The sequence below is a fragment of the Saccoglossus kowalevskii genome, chromosome 6 (genome assembly GCF_978046115.1).
Source record: "Saccoglossus kowalevskii chromosome 6, keSacKowa6.1, whole genome shotgun sequence".
Classification (NCBI taxonomy): domain Eukaryota; kingdom Metazoa; phylum Hemichordata; class Enteropneusta; family Harrimaniidae; genus Saccoglossus; species Saccoglossus kowalevskii.
Window position 1 is genome coordinate 24,615,799 of NC_140646.1, and position 22,250 is coordinate 24,638,048.

The following is a 22,250-nucleotide window of genomic DNA, read 5'->3' on the forward strand; positions in this document are numbered from 1 at the left end:
TCCAAAAAGCAGTGCAACTGCGTCAATAATAAACTGGGAAAACCCTATTGACTAAGGCAGCATTGTTGAATTTGAATTAACATCATGGATTGAAGATGGTTAATTTGATTTAGTGCGATGCCAGCACGAGCTTCTACTGTCCACCCTCTTCAAGCTCATCATGTACAAGTAATATGAACTGAAGGTAGCTTATTTGAGAGATTCAGTGCGATGCCAGCATGAGCCACAAAAAATACTACGGCAACAGATTTAGGAATTTTTTTGGCACATTCTGGCTCCTGAATGCGCAGAATTCAGCAAGATTTGTTGGAAGGGTGTACCTTGTAATTACAGCTGGGAGCTTTCTTTGTGGTACAGCCCACTAGATTCATTTTATCACAGTCCTTGCATACATACATACATACATACATACATAAATTCAAAACAAGAACATTTACAGAATGTTACTTTGGAATGCAATTGTGAAGGATATAAGAAAAGTCTATATCAAGAGTAAAATGGTTCAAGATAGTACCACAACAGACATCAATATCTTTAAAGAAGTATTAAACTAATGATAGCAACACACATTTATAGACCATGCACAGAGTTAAATCACTTACTGAAATTTTATTGCCACGGAACATGAAAGAGAGAAAGAAATAAAATAAAGGTTAGGCATGAGTGCAGAAAAAAAAACCTACACAATTGAAAAACAATAAGATCCAGAATAAATTTATTTTCTGATTGACAATCATAACCCATTAGAAACTGAGAATCCATTTGCAAGAAAACATTACACAATACTATATTACAAAATATTTTTTTTTTTCACAATGGGGTTTTAAAAAAATTCAAGATTATTTTACATAGGAGCATAAAATTTCAAATGACTATATACGTGACAGGGGGCATCCCTATTCCAAGTGTAACAACCCCTTTGGTTATTTCAAAATTTCACGACATGTGTTTAGCTGTTTTGAGAAAAGCTGCAAGCTCTCCTACAAGCTACAAAATTGCAGACAGTTTCAAACAAAATATGAAAATATCTTATAATACACTCTAGAAAAGATATTTTGATTGCTGAGAATGGGATATGCGAAAGTACAACAAAGTGTACCGGTATACATCTACATGTATGCTCACATGCAACATAGGTAGTTTAATTAAGCTCTATTATCAGGTACATTTTGCTTGTAGCAATGGACATATACAGTACTGTAAAATCTGTATTAGAAGCCTATTGAAATGGTACAATGCAACAGAGGGGATGCGGCTTCTATTAGAGCATAAAAATGGGTGCGACTTCTGTTAGGGATGTGGCTTCTAATACAGATTTTACGGAAGTATGTGCAACAATTTTGGTATTTGCAAAATAACCAAGTCAGAAATTGTTTGCAAACAGCAAAACATTCATGTAGATTCAGTCTTAGTTAAGTTTTCAGCATCTTAGAGTGTCATCATTAATTATTCAAATTTTGATGAGAAACAAGTCGGGATTTGTTTGATGAAACACCCACTTTAAGTCGTAGACTTTCTGAATTTATACATGTTATATGAGATTTCTTAACATTCGTTGCCTCTGCGCCCATTTCAAACTACCTAGGCTAGGTGCGTTGAGAGTGTTGCAAAGCAGGATTCAAAAACTACATTGCATGTCGAGATTTTACGTAATCCAGATTAAAAATAAATGCTGTAACTGTTGACTGCAATTCATGGCTAATATTAATACACATGTTAAAAACTTCAAATAAGTTTAACAGCTTTAAGAGTGACAAGTTATCCAGCCACCCCATAGACACCTTCTACTCAAGAATATATATATATACAACAAACTTCAGTCAGACTGTTTGGCGATCTCTCAACAACAGTAATCTAACTTAATTATTGAAAACCGTAACATAATAACAAAATAACCAACATTTGCAAATTACCTATAGAGAAAACATAGGTAGTAGTTTCCTGACATGCAGTTGTTGAAAACAAACAAGAAAATAGATCTTGAAAAAACAGGTGAAGAAAAACCACTTTGAAATGTAAAGAAATCTTGAATACATGTACGCTATTTGTTACAATTAAAAAAAAAAACAATTCTCCACATATTCGTGCTATACGCTTAGGTAATATACAAGCACCAGACAAGAATACATCAATTTAAACATGATTTCACTAGTACAGTCAACTCATTGGCAAATTGTTTGCATCAATGGCAATTCCAGTTTTTCAAAGTTACCAATTTTTAAGTGGTACTGTACAGCGTTCCACAATTTGGTAATTTCACAGAATTCACTTTCTCTGTTTCAAGAACCCTCAGGCAAATTCCTGCAGCTAGAAAATTTTGCGATTTTTCCTAGACTCACAAGTGGTTTACCATAGTTTAAAAACACTGTGTGAACCAATATCAACTGAACACTCTAAAACCGATTAGAAGCGTTAGTGTACAATGATTGCGCACAATGTACATGTAATCAAAGTGTTTTTATTTAACAGTTCTAGATATATGTAGTTTTAAACAAATATCTTTCCTAGCAAAAGCAGTTGATATTGTTAAGAGTAGACAATTGTTGTAATTCCCATGCGCCCTTGAGACTTTATGAATGCTATTATACGAGATATCCTTTTACATTATTCCTGGGCAAAACCTTCTGTTTCTTCAATGGCAAATGTGAGTTTTTCCAGAAGTTGCTCATAACTTTTATAAGGTGGTAGATCCAGTCGATTGAAGCTGAAAATAATGAATTTAATCCATAAATTAATACTACACTTAGTATGTTGTGTACTATTGGTGTATATGCAATATCTTGCAGTAACACAGTATTTGTGTGTGAACACTGAACAATATTTGTACTCAAAGATGCAGGAAACTTCCATTGCAAAGAAAACCAGTGCTATAATCCCACAATAGATTTTCTGTTCACAGTAAATCAAATGAAATGTAATTTAGACCATTTGTTCAAAAGGTATATGCCAGTAGGATATAGCAATGAAAACAAAACGTAGAGTAACTGGACAAATTTTCAAGAATTATTATACCTGCATTTTGGCAATCGGTTCTATGGTAAAAGTTTCTTGACATCCAGAAATTACACTCAGAGACAGACTGGAAAACTGTCATTTCATTCAGTGATGAAATTTCTCCCATAATGCTATGTAACATTTTATATCAGCTTTTATTCCGCTACACAATGAAGTCAAAATACAAGTATTTACAATGACTCTTCAACTCACCATGTATGACTTCTTGGTAACCAAGTTTCTTTACCAACCTTTTCTATACAGAACTTCTGAGGACCGTTACTCCCTGTAAGAATTAATCAAGTTATAAGCATAAAAGTAGGCTAAATGGTCAATGATCTGAGAGTGACCATAATCAAATGCAGTAAATTGTATAAAGTCGCATCAATTGCTCAAAAAACAGGAGCAATGGTATAAACAATGGTTGTCTATTATGTTAACATTCTTTTTTTCTTTTTTAGCAGGGAGTTAAGCCCTGTCGTAATTTTTATTTAGTTAAGCAACGACTGCCTGAGATATTTTCTTAATTTATTCCTTTTATTATACTAGCAGGTGGAGCTCATACATGAGCCAAGACCTCCAAATTGTTATTCATGGCACATAGTTAAAGTAACATAATTGTCACACCACATAACATTCAATATAGACCCGCGTCACAATTTGAACTCTTGACACATGGCCGCAGTGTCATTTTATGTGCAACTGCTGCTGTACAGGGTGGTGATATTTATAAGAATACATTGATATCCCTTACAAATTAACTCAGTGAACCCACCAACTGGTAATCTACAAGTACCAGTGACAAACTGTAGAAGACATGTTTTATGTGCAGCTGTTGTACAACATCAGTCACATATGTATGGTAGTGATATTTGAGAATACATTGACAACCCTTACCCATTAACTCAGTGAACCCACCAACTGGTAATCTACAAGTGCCAGTGACAAACTGTAGAAGACGTGCTCTTTTCTCATGATCAAAATCTTTAGCTGCCTGCCAGAACCAAACAACTTGTTTACTGTTTCTTGTATAGTGTCTGTAGATAGTATTGCGTTGCCAGTCATCCATGTCAATTTCTTGCATTCCACACAGCATCAACTGAAGAATAAAAATACCAATTTAATGATGACTACCGGTAAAATGATTCCTTTAAAATGAAAAAACTACATGTACACAACATATTGGATAAAGCCAGCTGAGAAATAATGTGACCATAAAGGACAACTCACAACTTTGCAAAACGCTGTTTACTTTGTTCTAGACTTGACAGCTAGTATACGTGTATGATTAACTAATTCAAAGGGTGAGTGTAAAGGGCAGGGGTTGACGCTCCGCACATGTGCAACATTTGTATTGATAAACATTGATTTCCCATAATCCAATGTGTTCAGACCTGGGTGTGACATGCACTAATCACTGCCGGTGAAATACATAATTAAAGCGCTTGGTAAGGTCTCAGTTTGTACTCTCTGGTCTGCCCAACAGTCAAAGTTGCCATCTTTGTTTATATGAGACCCATATCTCGCACATGCACGGTGTGATGACCATCACCCTTCAACATTCAATAACTATTCTTTATTTCCTATTTAAATACATTGTATGTAATTCAAGAAATATGAAAACACAAATAATTTGTTTGTATATTCTAATGCTTTTCATTTTGAAAAATTGCACTCTCATCAAGTATGATAACTGAACATGTGTCAATGGTGGCGTCAAGTATGGATTGGACAAAAACAAGTGTTTTGCAAAGCTGCAAGTCATTATGCTAATTGACTATCTGAATTATTGTCAGAATGATTGTAACAACAACAGGAACTACTAACTTATCAAAATATTTAGGTTAACAGCGCTGTAACTAGTAGATCAAACCACACTACAGCAGAAACTTTTGATTATATACTCACTTCAAGTTCTCTTTCATCAAAATATTGCAACCATTGTAAGGGGAGTACTTCATTGAAACCTTCTAAGAATGATTTTGTCTGTTCTTCAATTCCACGATTAAATCGCCATTCAGTCATCAAACTAAATATAAAAATAAAATTAATCAATAATTGGATTACCTTAAACTTACATGAAATTATGTCATATTGGAGCAAGGTCATTACGATTATATAAGATAAATCTTACAGTACATTTAAAGATTATCAATTCACCTTAAATACTCTTCTTTGTTTTCTTCAGTCACAGCAATTTCACTGCCGCCTGGTTTCAAATCATGGCTCTCCACTTTACCAAGAACATCAAAGTCAGCACTAAATGTTAAATCTAAACCGCAGTCTTCAACATTGTTATCCCTGTAGAAATCAATAATAGGTGATTTTCCGTACAACTGCAAGATCTCGCGAGAAGCATGAAAGACGCGCGTTGAACGTCTGCCGCAAAAATCAAACGATTTGATTTTGAACTCGAATTTTTTTATTTCGTAGCGCACATCGACCGGCCGATCTTTGACAGAGGAATATTGCATTCGAATATCCTCACTTAATCGAAATTGCCCATCATCAAATGTGTACAGCACATTATTGACATGGAAATGTTCCCCAAAATACTTTCGTGTTTGTCGAATCTCATGCGATGTTTGACTCCACTACGACGCTATGACCTTTGTTTGTCCTGTTTTTACGTTCGATTTCACGCATAACGCGTGATTCTCGCAGTGAACGGAAAATGGTCTATTAATGGTTTAATGTTGATTTGTAATTGCTAATTGAATGTTAGTTTATGTAAAGCTGTACGAGTCTAAATTGAAAAATACAGTCCACAACTGAAATTACAGCTTTTTTTTTTACAGTATTTACATATTACAATGTGGCAGCTCAACAAAGCATTAAATTTTTTCATTTTCAAAAAACTAATAGACAAATAGAAAGTTTCAATTCAAAACACAAGATCAAACAAATAGATATAATGACGAATTTTGTTAAACAACTGTCCAATTGTTGTTTGGAAACGGTTCTGACCAGTATCTAGTAATGTGTGAATCGGTTTGATTGATGAAAGGAGGAAAATGGTAATTCACTTACTTGACCCATACTAGTGAATTATAAAACTCTGGATCAATTGTCTCTAAGTCCTTTAAAGTTAATTTCTTACTCAGCATTCTTTTGTAAAATGGCATAGTGAAACCACTGTATATAAACTTTTGGTGAAACAATGCCTGGAAATATTCAAAACACAACAAAGTTGTTAATTATTAGTACTAATAATGCTAATTACAAAGTTAACAGAATATCAATAAAGTTACACTAGAGATTATCAAACGATAACTGCTGTAATTTTTTATGGCAGTCTATCTATTGTAATCAAAATTATTTGCATCAATGTCAAGTCAGACACCCATTCCCCACTTTTGCACGATTTCAGGGTCACATTCATCAAAGTGTTCAAGATTCTCTGAGTTGAGGTCACTGGGCAACTGTTGAATATGGCAATTACCAGTACACTGTATTGAGATGTGAAGATCTCATAATCTCATCTATCTATTATACTAGTACTTCATTAGCTAATATAGTTGTTATATTGAGTTGAACTGAAACTGAAATGAACTCACCATGGCTATAAACCTTCCAACAAACCTGAAGTACAATAAATGATCTGGGTTTACCGACGATGCTGCATTGATTTGTAAACAATAATTACTCTTGTTGGCATATTCAAATAGACAGTACATGGGATTCAACACTTCTTGTGAAACCTGGAAAAACCATTCCCTGAAGAAAAAAAAAAAAAGCATTATCTACCAAGCCACTGCACAGTGGGGCAGTCAGTATGTAGGCTTTCCTAGTATTTTCGATATAGGCAGTAACACAAAATAATGTTATATAATAGTGCCTTCAAGAGGCATGATGCAGAATTTTTTCAACTGTATGAGCCTGATTTCGACCAGATCAAGCACCAGTAGCGCGGTATCTGGTTGTTTGGCTACTATTCAACCAAAGTCCAGGAGGTGACTGTGTAATAGGCATACAGGTTTGAATGTCTTTCATTCATATAGGTGCAATGAAGAAGAACAAAATATAATTTTGAATCAAATACCTCTGAGACACAAAAATTAAGGATGTGTGTTCAACTAAGGCAGTGAAATTTGTTATAACAATTCTGATTAGAATTACTTTTTCAGAACCCAAGTCATAATTTATCTATATGTTTTACAAGTATCAAATATCCAAATAAATACAGTTGATTTAAAATGTACCGGGATACTTCAGGTTCAACTAGACAGTGAAAACTCACCTGGCTACACCACCATAATCTAAGCCTTCTTCCCCTCTGAATATAATGTAAAGTCGCCTCCTGAGATCAAATGGTTGCAACCTCATAACCTACATGTAAATAAGATTGAACTTATTAAAGCGAGAGGGTCGTCACCTGCGTACGTGCGGGAATTGAGTCCCAAGCGACGATAACAACACATGCTAAAAACGCAAAGGGTCATGGGTAGACGCTTGTTTGTAAACAATGACACGATATGGCCATCTGACGCATGCGCAGGTGACGACTCCCTCGCTTTAATGCATGGCACTTCCAGTGTTCAGACAAACATTACTCCCAGCAACTACAGCTGTATTATGAATGGTACATAGACAGTCTGTTATCAATTGAATATCCACGCAAGTCATCAAATGAGAATATAATGCAAGTCATATAAAAAGTGTATACAACATTTTTGCACATTCAAATCTTACGATCTAAAGGACTGCTGTATTGTTGACCAATTAGCTGGCAATATATAGCTGATTTGGCGTACCATCAGTCCAATGAGAGTAAAGCTACCTCTACAACAAACTTACCTGTTGAAAAGAGTCCTCAAACAAAGTTTGTCTTGACACACTCAATTTGACATGACTTGGTAAGGCATTAGATTGACATAGATATCGGAACTGACCAAGCTTCCATCGGAAACTTCTTTCATATGCAATGGGCACACCAAACGCTCCTTTTGGACTGTTAAAATAAAAATTTGAAATATCATGATTATGCAAGCTAACATTTGCATGAATTCATCCTCCACACAGTTGAAAGAGTTTATTTGCCATAGGATACTAAACTGTACAATTTATAGCGACATCTCTAAGCATATAGGACTTGCGTGTTAATGGAAAATTTGTGCCTCACCCTTTTGTTCCAGTTCCTGATCTTGGATCTTGGAATGTGGTAGTTCTCGTATTATGATCTACAAAATACCTAACGCCTTCATTAGTGTACCTCATTTCCCAGCCTTCAGGAAGTGGTTCTTCATTCAAGGCTCTGCAACAACATAAAATTTACTGTTAAACTCCAGCTACAGGCACACAAAAACATCTGAAATCAAATGTTCCTTCTATCAATATTATTGATAGTACATTTTCTGACATATTTACCCCTGTGTTCGTGGATCCTCCCATTGTGTTGTCCTTGTATGGTGATTGACGAAATATACTCGGCCATTGGCTTCTACTCGTTTCTCCCATCCTGCTGGCAGGCCACCCATAGGGTCAGTATTACTGCTCTCACTGTTAGCTATATTCTATAGAAACCAAATCACCAAGTAAATTACACACAAAACGCAATTGAGATGTTTTGGGGATTATTTTATTTAATGCATCAGAATACATACTTTTTTAGTGGTGTTATATATCCCCTAATCACCCTAGTGCATTGATTTGTAAAAAATAGGGTTGTTGGTGTAGCTTAAAATGACGAAATAAACAATATGTAAACTGTGAAAGCTTCTGGTTTCTTTGACGTTTTGTGTGTTGATCAACTCATCACTCTAACATGTACATACAATAAATTCATAGCAACAAATGATAGCATAGTGGTACAACACTGTCAGTTACAATCCACAAACGTTTCCAGACTATAATTTAAAAATTAAGTATGCTCTTCACAGATGGATGATAATTCCAGCCCAGTAATTCCATCTCCAGTATACACTACACATATCAAATTGGCAACTGACAGTTTCTCTACCTTATAGATATTCCTGAATATATTACATGCAGACACAATTGGGTTATTGATGCGACCAAGACAATACATACCGGGATAATAAACCGTTGTTGAAATTGCTGCATGGCAGCTGCTTGCATTTGAGTTCGGTGTTGTTGCCATTGTTCAAAGTTCCTTACGGAATCTACTGTTGGCCTCTGCCACGTTGTGGTCCTAGTATTATGATCTACATAATAAACTCTACCCCTTGGATCTGTACGTCGCTCCCAACTGAAATATTAGCAAGTTAATCGAATTAGGAATTCAGTAGCGAGTCGTGTACGTATGCTGTGAGGTTCAGATGAATCTGGTGAAAATCAATGCTTCAATTCAACATTTCCTTGACGACATGGGATATATGATCTTGTAAATGAATCATTGCATCATTTTTTTTCAATGAATATGTGCACAAGTTAGTGAAATGCACATTTGATCTTGTAAATGAATCATTGCATCATTTTTTTTCAATGAATATGTGCACAAGTTAGTGAAATGCACATTTGATCTTTGTAAAATGGGCGTATGTTAAAGAATTTCACTGTATACCCAAATATATATTCCTTGCAAGAACAGCCTAGGCCAATGAGAGTGTGCCCAAGTGAATGGTCCATGAACTGGTAAACATGACTTACTACCTACCCAGGTGGAAGAGGCTGTGGTCTTTCCCATGTAGTGGTATGGGTATTATGGTCAACATAATATGGTCTTCCATGTGGATCTATTCTCATCTCCCAACTAGTGTGTTTTAAAAGAAAAAAACAAGTGAATAGGAAATACCACTGATTAAAGAAATTGAATCAAAAAAGCATGATAATGGAAGAGCATGGTATATCAGGTACAGGATAAATCAACATTGTAGTTTAATAACCCTGCTATATTTGCTTACATTACATGTAAAGTACCGGTAGTTGATTTTGCTTGAAACAGAACTGTATCATAGACCTTAGAGAACATGTTTTCTAAGGTCTATGATTCCATTCATTGAACACGATTGTGAAAATTCATTGCTCTTGACCACACAGGAATTTAAATAGATTGTTTGTGAAAACTGTAAAATACTGGAATTAATTTTCACTGACTTTTGGGGTGTTTTGTACGGACTAGTTGAATGAAAGATATAGGGGAAATGGTATATTCGCTGGGCTTTATCATCCCCTCAGCAAAAAAAACGAAGATAAATTCCAAGCGAAAATAAAGTATTTTCTACAGGGCTACAGGTAAATGATAGCATTTCACTCAACCATTGTTTTTGACCAAACATTATCCAGTGTTCTCCACCGAAAAATACCATACAGAATTGATTAATTTACAGAACAATATATCATGTTAATCACCTCTAGTATGTATTGTTATGAGCAGAAGTCTTGCATAGAGATGGAAAACTGATTATCTCTAGGCCTACCCTATTCACCCACCGCTGTTGGTGCTGTAACTATTTAGCATCCAAGTTGCATAGGGGAACAGTGTATTCTGGGTGTTTATGTACTGAATTCGGAAAGTGGTAAAAAACATCAAACATGGCGGCCGGATTAGTTTTCTGTGGTATTTGTAATTAAATACACATTTTAGTTATTTTTTCCCACACACTTTTTTACTTTATCAATTTTCTGTGGTGAATCTTTCGAGAACAAAGCATATTCTTGCTATTTTTCTTGAATTTGACAACTTGTGAAAATGTGTCGTAGACGACCGTACATGTGCAAATGTATCATATTGTTGTAAGTTTTATTTTGACAAATGGCCCGTTTTGGCTTCGTGGACAAATCATTTTGTATATTTTCTACAATATATCTCAACTATGTTTTGCACTTGCTCTCTGTAATTCAAACGCATTGCATTTCATGAACGCAGAATATTTTGAGAACGTAAAAAACACTGGCTTTGAAATGAGCATTGCGTAAAATATTGATAAATCTGTTTGTATTCCAAAAGATTGCAATTTGTAAACCTGCTTAAATTAAATGAAAAAAAACAAGTCATTGTCAATGACACGTCCCCGTTCCGTTCATATTTGAGTGACATATACATTCAAAGCAGATCATGACTGAAATGCACCTGCATATGTACAACACATTGTGCTAAATCTGAACAAAATCCATCCATGCATGACTGAGATCCGGTTCTGGAATTGTGAAAATACGTGATTTTGATGCATTTTCGGCCTTAAAATGGCCATCATTTCGCTATTGTTAAGCAGATCATGAAACAAAGGCACATATCTATTTGTGACATGATGTACCATGTGTGTGTGAAGATTGAACTTGATCAATCCAGACATGTCTTGGATACGGATCCAGAAGTGAATTCTTTAAAACAAAAAGGCCGCCAGTCGGCCATTTCGAACTTGATCCGAAAAAAAAAAAGACGTGCATCAAGGTCCTATTATGTTTAATGTATGTACAAAATTTGAACAAAATCCGTCCATGCATAACTGAGATACGGGTCCGGAATGGTGAAAATGTGCGATTTCAATGCATTTTCGGCCTTAAAGCGGCCGCCATTTGGCTATCGTTAATGAGATCATGAAACAAATGCACATACATATTTGTGACATGATGTACCTTGTGTGTGTGAAGTTTGAACTCGATCAATCCAAGCATGTCTCGGATACGGATCCAGAACTGAATTCTTTAAAACAAAATGGCCGCCAGTCGGCCATTTCGAACTTGATCCGAAAAAAAAAATGACGTGCATCAAGGTCCTATTATGTTTAATGTATGTACAAAATTTGAATGAAATCCGTCCATGCATAACTGAGATCCGGGTCCGGAATGGTGAAAATGTGCAATTTCAATGCATTTTCGGCCTTAAAGCGGCCGCCATTTGGCTATCGTTAATGAGATCATGAAACAAATGCACATACATATTTGTGACATGATGTACCTTGTGTGTGTGAAGTTTGAACTCGATCAATCCAAGCATGTCTCGGATACGGATCCAGAACTGAATTCTTTAAAACAAAATGGCCGCCAGTCGGCCATTTCGAACTTGATCCGAAAAAAAAAATGACGTGCATCAAGGTCCTATTATGTTTAATGTATGTACCAAATTTGAATGAAATCCGTCCATGCATAACTGAGATCCGGGTCCGGAATGGTGAAAATGTGCAATTTCAATGCATTTTCGGCCTTAAAGCGGCCACCATTTGGCTATCGTTCATGAGATCATGAAACAAATACACATACATATTTGTGACATGATGTACCTTGTGTGTGTGAAGTTTGAACTCGATCAATCCAGACATGTCTCGGATACGGATCCAGAACTGAATTCTTTAAAACAAAATGGCCGCCAGTCGGCTATTTCGAACTTGATCCGAAAAAAAAAATGACGTGCATCAAGGTCCTATTATGTTTAATGTATGTACCAAATTTGAATGAAATCCGTCCATGCATAACTGAGATCCGGGTCCGGAATGGTGAAAATGTGCGATTTCAATGCATTTTCGGCCTTAAAGCGGCCGCCATTTGGCTATCGTTAATGAGATCATGAAACAAATGCACATACATATTTGTGACATGATGTACCTTGTGTGTGTGAAGTTTGAACTCGATCAATCCAAGCATGTCTCAGATACGGATCCAGAACTGAATTCTTTAAAACAAAATGGCCGCCAGTCGGCCATTTCGAACCCGATCCAAAAAAAAAAATGACGTGCATCAAGGTCCTATTATGTTTAATGTATGTACCAAATTTGAACAATATCCGTCCATGCATAACTGAGATCCGGGTCCGGAATGGTGAAAATGTGCGATTTTGATGCATTTTCGGCCTTAAAATGGCCGCTATTCGACTATCGTTAATCGGATCATGAAAAAAATGCATGTGCATATGTCCCATATAATGTGTGATGTATGAGTGAAGTTTGAACTCAATCGGTCCATGCATGTTCGAGATACAGGTGATCACGGACGCACGGACGCACACAGGGCAAAACATAAGTCCCCGTTTTCGGACTGCGTCCGAACGGGGACTAAAAACAGTGAATAACTAAGTGTGTATTGCAGTTTGTGACATAAATGCTAGAATGTAGTACATAAATGGCACGCAAATTTATGCTAATTAGGCCACCCACCAGCTATTTTGGATTGTGGAGAACACTGAATGTACATGTGGCGTGTGACTGAAATAGAATCACAACACTGAATGTGAATGATGGCACAGACACGAAAACTGAACTATTATTGAATTATTCCTATGAGCTGTGTATCAGTCAATACTATCACTGTACTGCCTTCAAGCATACTTTGTGTTACTCATGTAATAACCTCATATTATCTTAGACTTTATAACTGTGTACTAAATCCTTAATGCATTATGAAATGAAAAAAATAAAATAAAAAAAGCGACTTACGCTGCTGGTAATTGTTGATTATTTACATCAACTGTAATTGGTGCATTAGATCTAGGTGCTCCTGAACTGGAGACTGTAGTTGTACTGTCTGCATTTGATGATGTGGATGTTGCTGTTGAAGTCGTTGTTGTGCCTGATGTAACGGCAGCTGTTGCAGTATAAGCCGGAGTGGCTCTCCCTATTAAAAGACAATACAAGGTACAATACACTCATGAGCATATATAGGTTATTAATCAGATAGTAAGGTGTTGTTATAACACCAATAAATTATGTATTTCAGAAAGCCAAAACACATGTCATCTTGTAAAAAAAAACATTTTATTTAACAAAGCCACTGTCTCTGAAGTATTACTGTAAAATACATTATTTTAGCTGGAATTAATTTTTGCTGGAAGGACATTTTGACTATTTTGTATGACATTTATTTTCAATGAATTTTTGATGAGTTGAATCTATAACATAGGAAAAAAAACATTTTTACTGGATTTTATTTTTTACCGATTCATCCCTACAGCGAAAATAAATACTTTACAGTATAACACACAGAGAAAGCATGGTTTAACATGGAAATGTCGCAAGTACAACATTCACTACAGTTCTAACATATCTAACTCTAATAAAATTCAATAGTTCAGACGCATGACCCTCCTTATATGTTATGTCTCGACAATTTCTTGGGATATTGTCCAATAATAGAAATATGTCTCTATTTCTGCCATGTTAAACCTTTTTGAAGTCCAAATACTAGCATTTTGATAGTGAATTTGTTTCCCCAGAAAGTAAAACCAATACGTGTGAGCAGAGTTTGGTGATGCATAAAAGACTATTATGAAAGTAAGTAAGTAAAAGATGCAGTGAGAAACGTAAATATCATGGTTCATTGACTTAACAAATTACAGAAGTGTAGACAAATAAATAAATTACTTACTTTACACTAAATGCATTGCAACCATTAATAATAATCAACTGTAAATCACACAGACATAAACAAACAACTCATAAATCTGTGACATGTGGGAGTGGTAAACATGAGGGTATTGTTAGGGGTTAGGAAAGATGGACACACACAGCACATGAGATTTTACCTGAACCACCATACACAAAAAAATCCAACAAAATATTTAATGCAGTGACAAATATAAAATGTAAATGTAAATCATGGTTTTGTAGTCTGTTATTAGGACAAAATCAATCTGAGTAAAAATGTATTACTGGACTTTGGTTCTGAAAAGAGTTGCTCAGTTGTAGGTGAATCAAAATGTCTAGTACAGAAAGTAAATGACTTTTACAGAGAGGTGAAACAGTGACGAGGAAATAAGTAACACACAACAAACAAAAATAAAGGTGTGCATCCTAATTTTCATGAAACACGGATTATGCACATTCACATAGTATCACTTACGTTTTTGTGTCAAATATGAATTGCAAATTAAATTTAGCATTTTCCCACAAATTTGATTAAGATTTACACTAGGATTTGATCAAGACTGATTCACTTAAGAAAGAAAGAATTTTCAAAATTAACCAAAGAATTTACATTTTTAATCAGATTAAAAACTAAAGGCACATGTAGCAATGTTCATTTTATTAATGTTGTAAAGATGACAGATGTTGGACAATATGCAGGTGGGTGATTCAGGTTACTCACCAGATCCCGACCGAGATCGACTTTCATTTGAAGGAGGCGGGGGCCTGGGAGGTGCTGGTGCTTGCCGACGTGATTTGTTACTAGACCCACCTGGATTAGTACGTGGTCTGGTACCCGATGACGACGGCATCGCTTGTGTACCAGACTGTGACTGATTGTGTGATACATCCCCATTTGCTTGGGTGCCTGAAAATAATTAAAGTAGACATATTAGAGGGCGTATGCATACATGTCTCATACCACAACTTTTCAAACAATGTATTAAACAAAACAAGTGGCGTATACAACAGATTGTTTATTTACATGAAAACACATGTTTCGTGTCATAGTAATATGGCCAAAATAAAAACAGCTGTTATTCAGCCATCTTTGATCTGATTATGGAACACAGAGATATGTATGATGTATGTGCCAAATATGAATGAAAATGGTACATAAATTGTGGAAATATAGTAGTAAGGCCAAAAAGTCAGATGGCTGTCAAACGGCCATCTTTGACCAGATTTTGAAACAAATTGTCATGGACATGCATCCTAACATGTATAAAGTACATGTATGTGCCAAATTTGAATGAAAACTGACAGAGCACATCCAAGATATCGCATAAAAAAACAAAAACAAGATGCTTGCCAGTCGACCATCTTTGATCCAATTGCAAAATATATCGTCATGGACATGTATCCTAACATGTATAATCTATGTACCAAGTTTGAATGACAACTGACAAAGCATGTCAAAACTACAATATTTTCGAAAAACAAGATGGCTGCCAGTCGGCCATTTTGAATCGAATTGCTAAATCACTGCATGTGCTTATGTCCCACATAAGGTACTAGGCACATGCAAAGAATGAATGGAATCGGTCCACAGGATTCTGAAATATGACGTTGGATAGACTGACGCACGGACAGACTGACACACGGACGGTCGGAGGGACTTCCTCAGGAACTCACGGACGGTCGGGGACATGTATCCTAACATGTATGATCTATGTAGTAAATTTGAATGAAAACTGACAAAGCATGTCCAAAATACGACATTTTCAAAAAACAAGATGGCTGCCAGTCGGCCATCTTTGATCCAATTGTGAAATAAATCATCATGGACATGTATCCTAACATGTATAATCTATGTACCAAGTTTGAATGACAACTGACAAAGCATGTCCAAAATACAACATTTTCAAAAAACAAGATGGCTGCCAGTCGGCCATTTTGAATCGAATCGCTAAACCACTGCATGTGCATATGCCCCACATAAAGTACTAGGCACATGCAAAGAATGAACAGAATCGGTCCAAGGGATTCTGAGATACGACTCCGGATGAACGCACGGACGCACGGACACACGGAGACCGAATTATAAGTCCTCGTTTTCGGACTTCGTCCGAACGGGGACTAAAAACAGTTTCATTTCCTCATACTGACAAACTTACCATTTGTAAATCTTGATAACACTTCAGAAGGTACCGTCATACCATCCAATGTAACATGTAAGTCACCACCTTTGGTTTGACCATTCTTACTCTCAGATTTCAGCTCTTGTTTCAATGTAACATTATGCACTGAAATAAGTTAAAATGGTTGTATTAATTTACCGTTTGGGACTTAATTATTAATTAGTTGGCTTTTGTTTTGCTGATAGTTAAATAGGCTAAATTAAAACACAGTCATATGTGAAGTTAACAGTAAAATGTATTCACAAACAAGTAAATTTAAAACCTAGTAAATATCATTGCAATTTCAAAACCACCAAAATTAAAGTCAGTGAATATTTTCTCCCCACAGTATAAATCTCACTTGTAAGTTGTTAATGATTAAGTTTGACTGCTAGCCAAAGAAGAATTAACAGTCTACGAATGCTGGATATTTTCAGGCTCTTTAGTTTGCAAACAGACAGTGAAATAACTGATGTCCTATCACTATTTGTGATAAATCACAGACTACATATCAGAGAGACTGTACAAACTACAAAGACTACTTGCACACACAAGGTACATATACTCACACTTTCCATTGTGTTTCTGCAATAAAGGCAGTATTTCAATATTACAAGAACCAAGTACCACATCACTTTTCACAGAAAAGTGGTTTAACACTTTACATTCCAATTTTGTACGGGGAGTCACCAGTCTGAAAACAAAGAACCGCACACAGTTTAAAAATAAAGACTGCAGTGATGTTGAACAGAAAAGCAGCTTATAGCACGGAAATGATCAATTTTCCTGCGTTTTTGTTTTGTCTAATCAGCAGTGTCATCATAATCATGATTACATGTTTGATTATGCTCAATCACAGTCGTGATTAGTAATCATAACTATCTACTCTCAACAAATAACCCTCAAGCAATGAACGAAGTGCAAATATTTAAATGTCGCAGGATTTCTCAATCATGATTTTGTTTGTAATGATGAATGAAATATTGAGAAAAAAATAATCATGATTACAATTACATGTTCAGTAATGGCATCAAACTAATCATTATAGCACAAATTGAATGCACCCCTGGAGGTGCATATTTGTATAAACAAAATGGCCACCAGTTAGATACCAAACTGAAAAACAAAGCTGCTGTAGTCATATCTGTTGGCACCTATTTTTGCTATTTAGATACATAAATACATAAAACTAGGAGCTTCATTAACTTACACTGTGAAATGTTCATTCCATTGCGGTGTCCATGTCTTTTTGACAACCTCAGTTTTTCGTGGTGGATGACCATCTACTATCAATTCCACATAAGGGTCAGCCTTTCCACTAAACCAGCCACCATTATCTTTTAATTTAGCAGAAGAAACTGAAAAATAATACAATGGATCCGATTAAATCCTCAGGGGCGGAGCTACGTCACAAGACGTTCCACGTTGCTACGACGCGCACCACTGTACATGCATTTCTATGGGCTCTGTGCGTGTTGCTGTGGAACGCCGGTCGAGCCGGTGAAAATTCGAGAAAACAACACAAACTCAACTTTGAAGTAATCCCGAACAACCAAATTTATATATGTTACACACGTAAGGCTAATCTTGTTACACTGTTCAGAGGAGTCTCAACAATCATCCCAAAATACCGTTTTCTGCGAGTTGTGGGCCTTTGTTTTCACCGCCTCCGGTTGCCAGGCGGTGAAAATGCCCAGATGCCCACCCCCGAGGATAAAGGTGAGGCAGGCATTAAAGATTTACTATAAAATAAATCTACCACTTGTTTGAAACATCTAATTATATTAACATATAACATCCCTCATAAAAGATAATAGCTGAGTAAGACAAAACTTGATGTCTGTTGCTGCCTATGTTGTATACTTAATGATATGAACTTTGGAACTGGTATTGACAGGACATCGCTGCCCATCAAGTACTCAAATTTATTTTGAATTGAATGACATTTAACATTGATTTTGTCTGCATTTAAAACAATATCTTGTTTTTCTTATGATATACCAGTAGTGAACAAGCCATTAAAAATGTTGTTCATCTTCAATGTAATTGCCATCATAGTGTTCAGATTCAGTGTTTCACTGACAAGTACATTTCAATGGTGATCATGTTTAGTTTTTAGTGGGTCGTTACTTATTGAAGCCATGAATTACTTTATGAAGCAAATTGATCATTATCAGATTCGGAGCAACAATGCCTAAAACACAGCCATATTGTCAGCCAATTAGCTGATGATATTGCTGGTTAGGTGTAAATAACAAATGTATGGCCACAATAGTCGGAATCTGGGCGAGAAACTCACGAAAAGCAACATTTTTTTAAATCAATTAGGGAATTTATAATGTGGATATTTTTTTAAATACCCAAACTAAATGAACATATAAAATATTTTATGAAAAAGCCACTTCCCATATGTTCTGAAATTGTCATGGCAACAGTAACACATACTTACTGGTAACTTGTAATTGAGAATAGGCTGGATTCGGTGACTGGCCTTGCTGAGTTACTGAATTGGCCATGGATTTCTTAACACTATAGATATGACTGATTCTGAAAAATAAAGTAAATTCCATTCTTACCATAATTATAACATTATAATGTATACAACATAGATTATTAATTATTAATCTATCAAGTAACAAAACTTTAAAAATTGTAAACCATGAACAGATTGAATTGGTCGATAAGCGTCCTTTGACTTAGTATGTTACTAGGCTGAGCTCAAATGCAAGTTTCTAGAGAGTTTATTAGGGACGACGTCAAAAGATCGATGTCGGATAAAAAACTTATTTCCTTTAGTTTGGGGGTGGGGGGGGGGTTGACCTCAAAAAGTTTCCATCCCACAAAAACGATTATATTTTTTAATGAAGTCAAAAAAATCTTGGAGTATTTGTAGTTCGTTTTTTTTTTATCCAATCATGGACAGAAATAACCGAAAAGGGAAAAAAACAGAAAAATGGTTTGGTCCGAGTGTAAATCTGCATCAAATGAGGTACATTTGTAAAATCTTGTTACACCCACCCGACAACCAACTGCTATGCAATACTACTGTCCGATTATCAATTTGTATTTAATGGTGAATGTAGTCTGACGCCATGACCAATATTTATCAATTAAGTTTCAGTGGGGGGTAGGGGGGTTTGGAAAAAAAACTGAAGGAATTACGTTTTTATCCGACATCGATCTTTTGATGTCATCCCTTACCATGTCATTAAATTGATTTTCAGTGACATGCATACACTAATACAGATGGTTTTGTTAAACTGACAACTGTTCCAACAGGTTGTTCAGTGTCATGTTATGGTGGTAATTGTAATTATAACACAAGTTAATATAAGAGTAAGGATAAGCTAAGCTGAAATATCACCAAGACAACCAAAGATGTTCTGTACAGCAGCGTGTTTCAAGCACAATGTACCCATAAACAAAATGATAGCTAAAACAAGACCACACATGGACATATAATGATACAATTGCAGCATAAGGTGTATGGGGATTTATCATGGTCCATCACTACATTTTATCATAATGAAAAAGAAAAACATTATTGTGTGGTACAATACACATAAACTAAATAATATACTCAATAGTTGTATGTTGCCTGGCATGGAAGCTTTCATAATGTATTTTTATCTTAGTCACAATATTGCTGGTGGTACTATATCCATTCAAGCTTCACCATTGTATGTATGGCTGAGACTGGTGCTGGCTTTATTTATACTTCCCACATCACCAAAATAATAGTAATATTTCTTCCAGGAAGCTGGGACTTGTGTCTATCACCACCACTCATGGTTCCAGTTCAATTAAACCATGAAGGAAAATGTATGTAAACACTGGGGATGTAATTTATTCTATTGGTTGCCAGCAAGCATGATTTGACCCCAAAAAAATACATTTATAGTCACAGACTGGTGACAAAAATCATGAGTGATTCTTGTATACAGCAATCATAATACAAAACTCAATACTTACACAAATAATAACTTCTAGCTGTATCTGTTTGATTAAGAAGTAACTGATGAACTTCAGAGATACATGATATTTGTTTTATTTTTTTACTGAGAACTGTTCAAATAATCTGCAAGATACAAGTTAATTCAACAGATGAATATAAATCAAGATATAGTTTTGTTGAACTATGATAACAAAGGTTGCTGGAAGAGACCAGTGATCATTGTATGGTGTCAATAATATAACATTTTTTTCTTCTTTTTTTTTTTTTTAATCAGACATTTTTTTTATTTGCTCTAGCTTGTTGATTAGTTAACAAACCCCTGGATCATCATTGCTGTCAATAAACTGTAGAATAAGCCAGTCAATGAGTTAATGGATACAAATTTTATTAAACATTTGTGTCTGAAACATCACAACTTATTTGTGTTGCTAGGATCACTGATTGACTTGGTACATTCTAGTACTAATTATTGACTCATTCTGAGTTTCCAATCATAACACATTGAACACATTTCCCAGAGAGATTTTTTCCAGAAAAATATTCAATCTTGAAAGTCTTTATTATACTATACACAACTTATATTTGTTATTGTAACTATGTATTCTAGGAAGGCAGCAGTTTACTTCATTATTACTGTAAATTGCTTTAATACTGAGAAACTAATTTTAGTAAATTTCGCAGTGAAAAATTATAAAATTTAATAGCACTGAAGATTTGTCTGGGTCCTACTACACAGAGTGTCATCAACAACAAAAATTTTACTACACAAATGCAGTAATAATCATCAAAACGCAAACATTTCTTGCAGTGAAAATTAAACAGTTTACAGTAGAATGAGTGATTATTTGAAAATCATGTCATAAAGCAGGAATATAATAAGGACTTTGTATTCAGGTTATTTATGACAGTTGATATTTAAGTACATAGCTTTATCATAGCTTTTTTGCAGTCCCTAAATAACAAGATTTACTATTATTATCGTATCTGCACTTTTACGATCAAACATTGTATGACCCAAATCAAAACAAGGAAGCATGAAACATGACATCATGAAAGTATTATTCAGGTATTTTTCTGTATGAAAAATTTTATAATTACCAACTCGCCTGACGTCAGCTGTACCCCTATCATGTACTTGACTGTACTCGTACAGTCATCGATTCGGAATACGCCCAACGATCACAAGATAGTGAGTAAACAAAACAAATTTTAAAGACGACACAAACATTTGTGATCTTTGGACCGGACCCAAATATCAATCAAAGGGCGGAGAGCACCTTTATGTCGAAGGGATTGATGCAATATGTCCTAATTACGTGTATTAATAGCCCAAGTTTGAAGAATTTCTGAGGTTTTCCTGTTTACCGGTGAGCAGGACTCCGGCAGACGGCGACTAACGCGGATGTCACATTTATGCTATTACTATAGTCGTTATTACTTACAGGTTGAAATAAAAACCGGTGCTACTCCCAACGATAATCACAACAGTTATATGACACACCATTAAGCAATAAACAGAATTTGTCACCACGATGTCTATTTTATCCCTAATTCCAACTCTGATTTTGTCCTATTTTAGATGGGAAAGAAGCCATCTTGTTTTTTTAAATGTAAAAACAGCTCTCTTTGTGACGATCCATTACAATTGTAAACAATAATATAATTAATATAGTAAAACAGACAGAAAGGACAACACTTACAGTTTGTTTTTCAACGATCAGAATATGCCCTAATGACGAAGAAAGACTATAAAACTTTCAAACTACAATCGAACTTATACGCAAAGTTTTTGGAGATAGATCCGCCATCGCAGGTAAGTCACGTGATTGTAGTGATGTAAAGCAGCCTTTCTCAAAATATGAATTTGAAAGACTATCATCAATC

At 35.4% G+C, this 22,250-nt stretch overlaps 1 protein-coding gene across 2 annotated transcripts; it reads right to left on the bottom strand.

Annotated features, from left to right (window-relative positions):
• Positions 1-698: 698 nt before the first annotated feature.
• On the bottom strand, positions 699-22,190 carry LOC102806907 (NEDD4-like E3 ubiquitin-protein ligase WWP1). 2 transcript variants are annotated; one of them, XM_085500246.1, is made up of 21 exons: positions 22,067-22,190; positions 20,384-20,489; positions 18,861-18,958; positions 17,622-17,769; positions 16,981-17,105; positions 16,409-16,537; positions 15,064-15,159; positions 13,326-13,503; positions 9,611-9,706; positions 9,025-9,202; positions 8,362-8,507; positions 8,117-8,248; positions 7,792-7,945; positions 7,235-7,323; positions 6,552-6,711; positions 6,025-6,158; positions 5,155-5,295; positions 4,903-5,023; positions 3,892-4,093; positions 3,208-3,280; positions 699-2,704 (listed from the first exon to the last, which is right to left on the bottom strand). In XM_085500246.1, exons 3-21 carry the CDS (start codon positions 18,925-18,927, stop codon positions 2,605-2,607), a joined length of 2,469 nt encoding a protein of 822 aa, XP_085356372.1. In that variant the 5' UTR covers positions 18,928-18,958; positions 20,384-20,489; positions 22,067-22,190; the 3' UTR covers positions 699-2,604. The 2 variants fall into 2 exon arrangements, with proteins under 2 accessions (XP_085356372.1, XP_085356371.1); XM_085500245.1 differs by having other exon boundaries at positions 14,974-15,159.
• Between the last annotated feature and the right edge of the window lie 60 nt (positions 22,191-22,250).

Excerpts from the sequence above, each read along its gene's own strand:
- LOC102806907 (XM_085500245.1), bottom strand. The coding sequence starts at position 18,927 with ATGGCCAATTCAGTAACTCAGCAAGGCCAGTCACCGAATCCAGCCTAT. Across the intron at positions 7,946-8,116 it reads TCAGGAACTGGAACAAAAGG|TCCAAAAGGAGCGTTTGGTG; the intron begins GTGAGGCACAAA and ends TTATTTTAACAG. Across the intron at positions 5,296-6,024 it reads AATTCACTAGTATGGGTCAA|GGATAACAATGTTGAAGACT; the intron begins GTAAGTGAATTA and ends TGATTTCTACAG.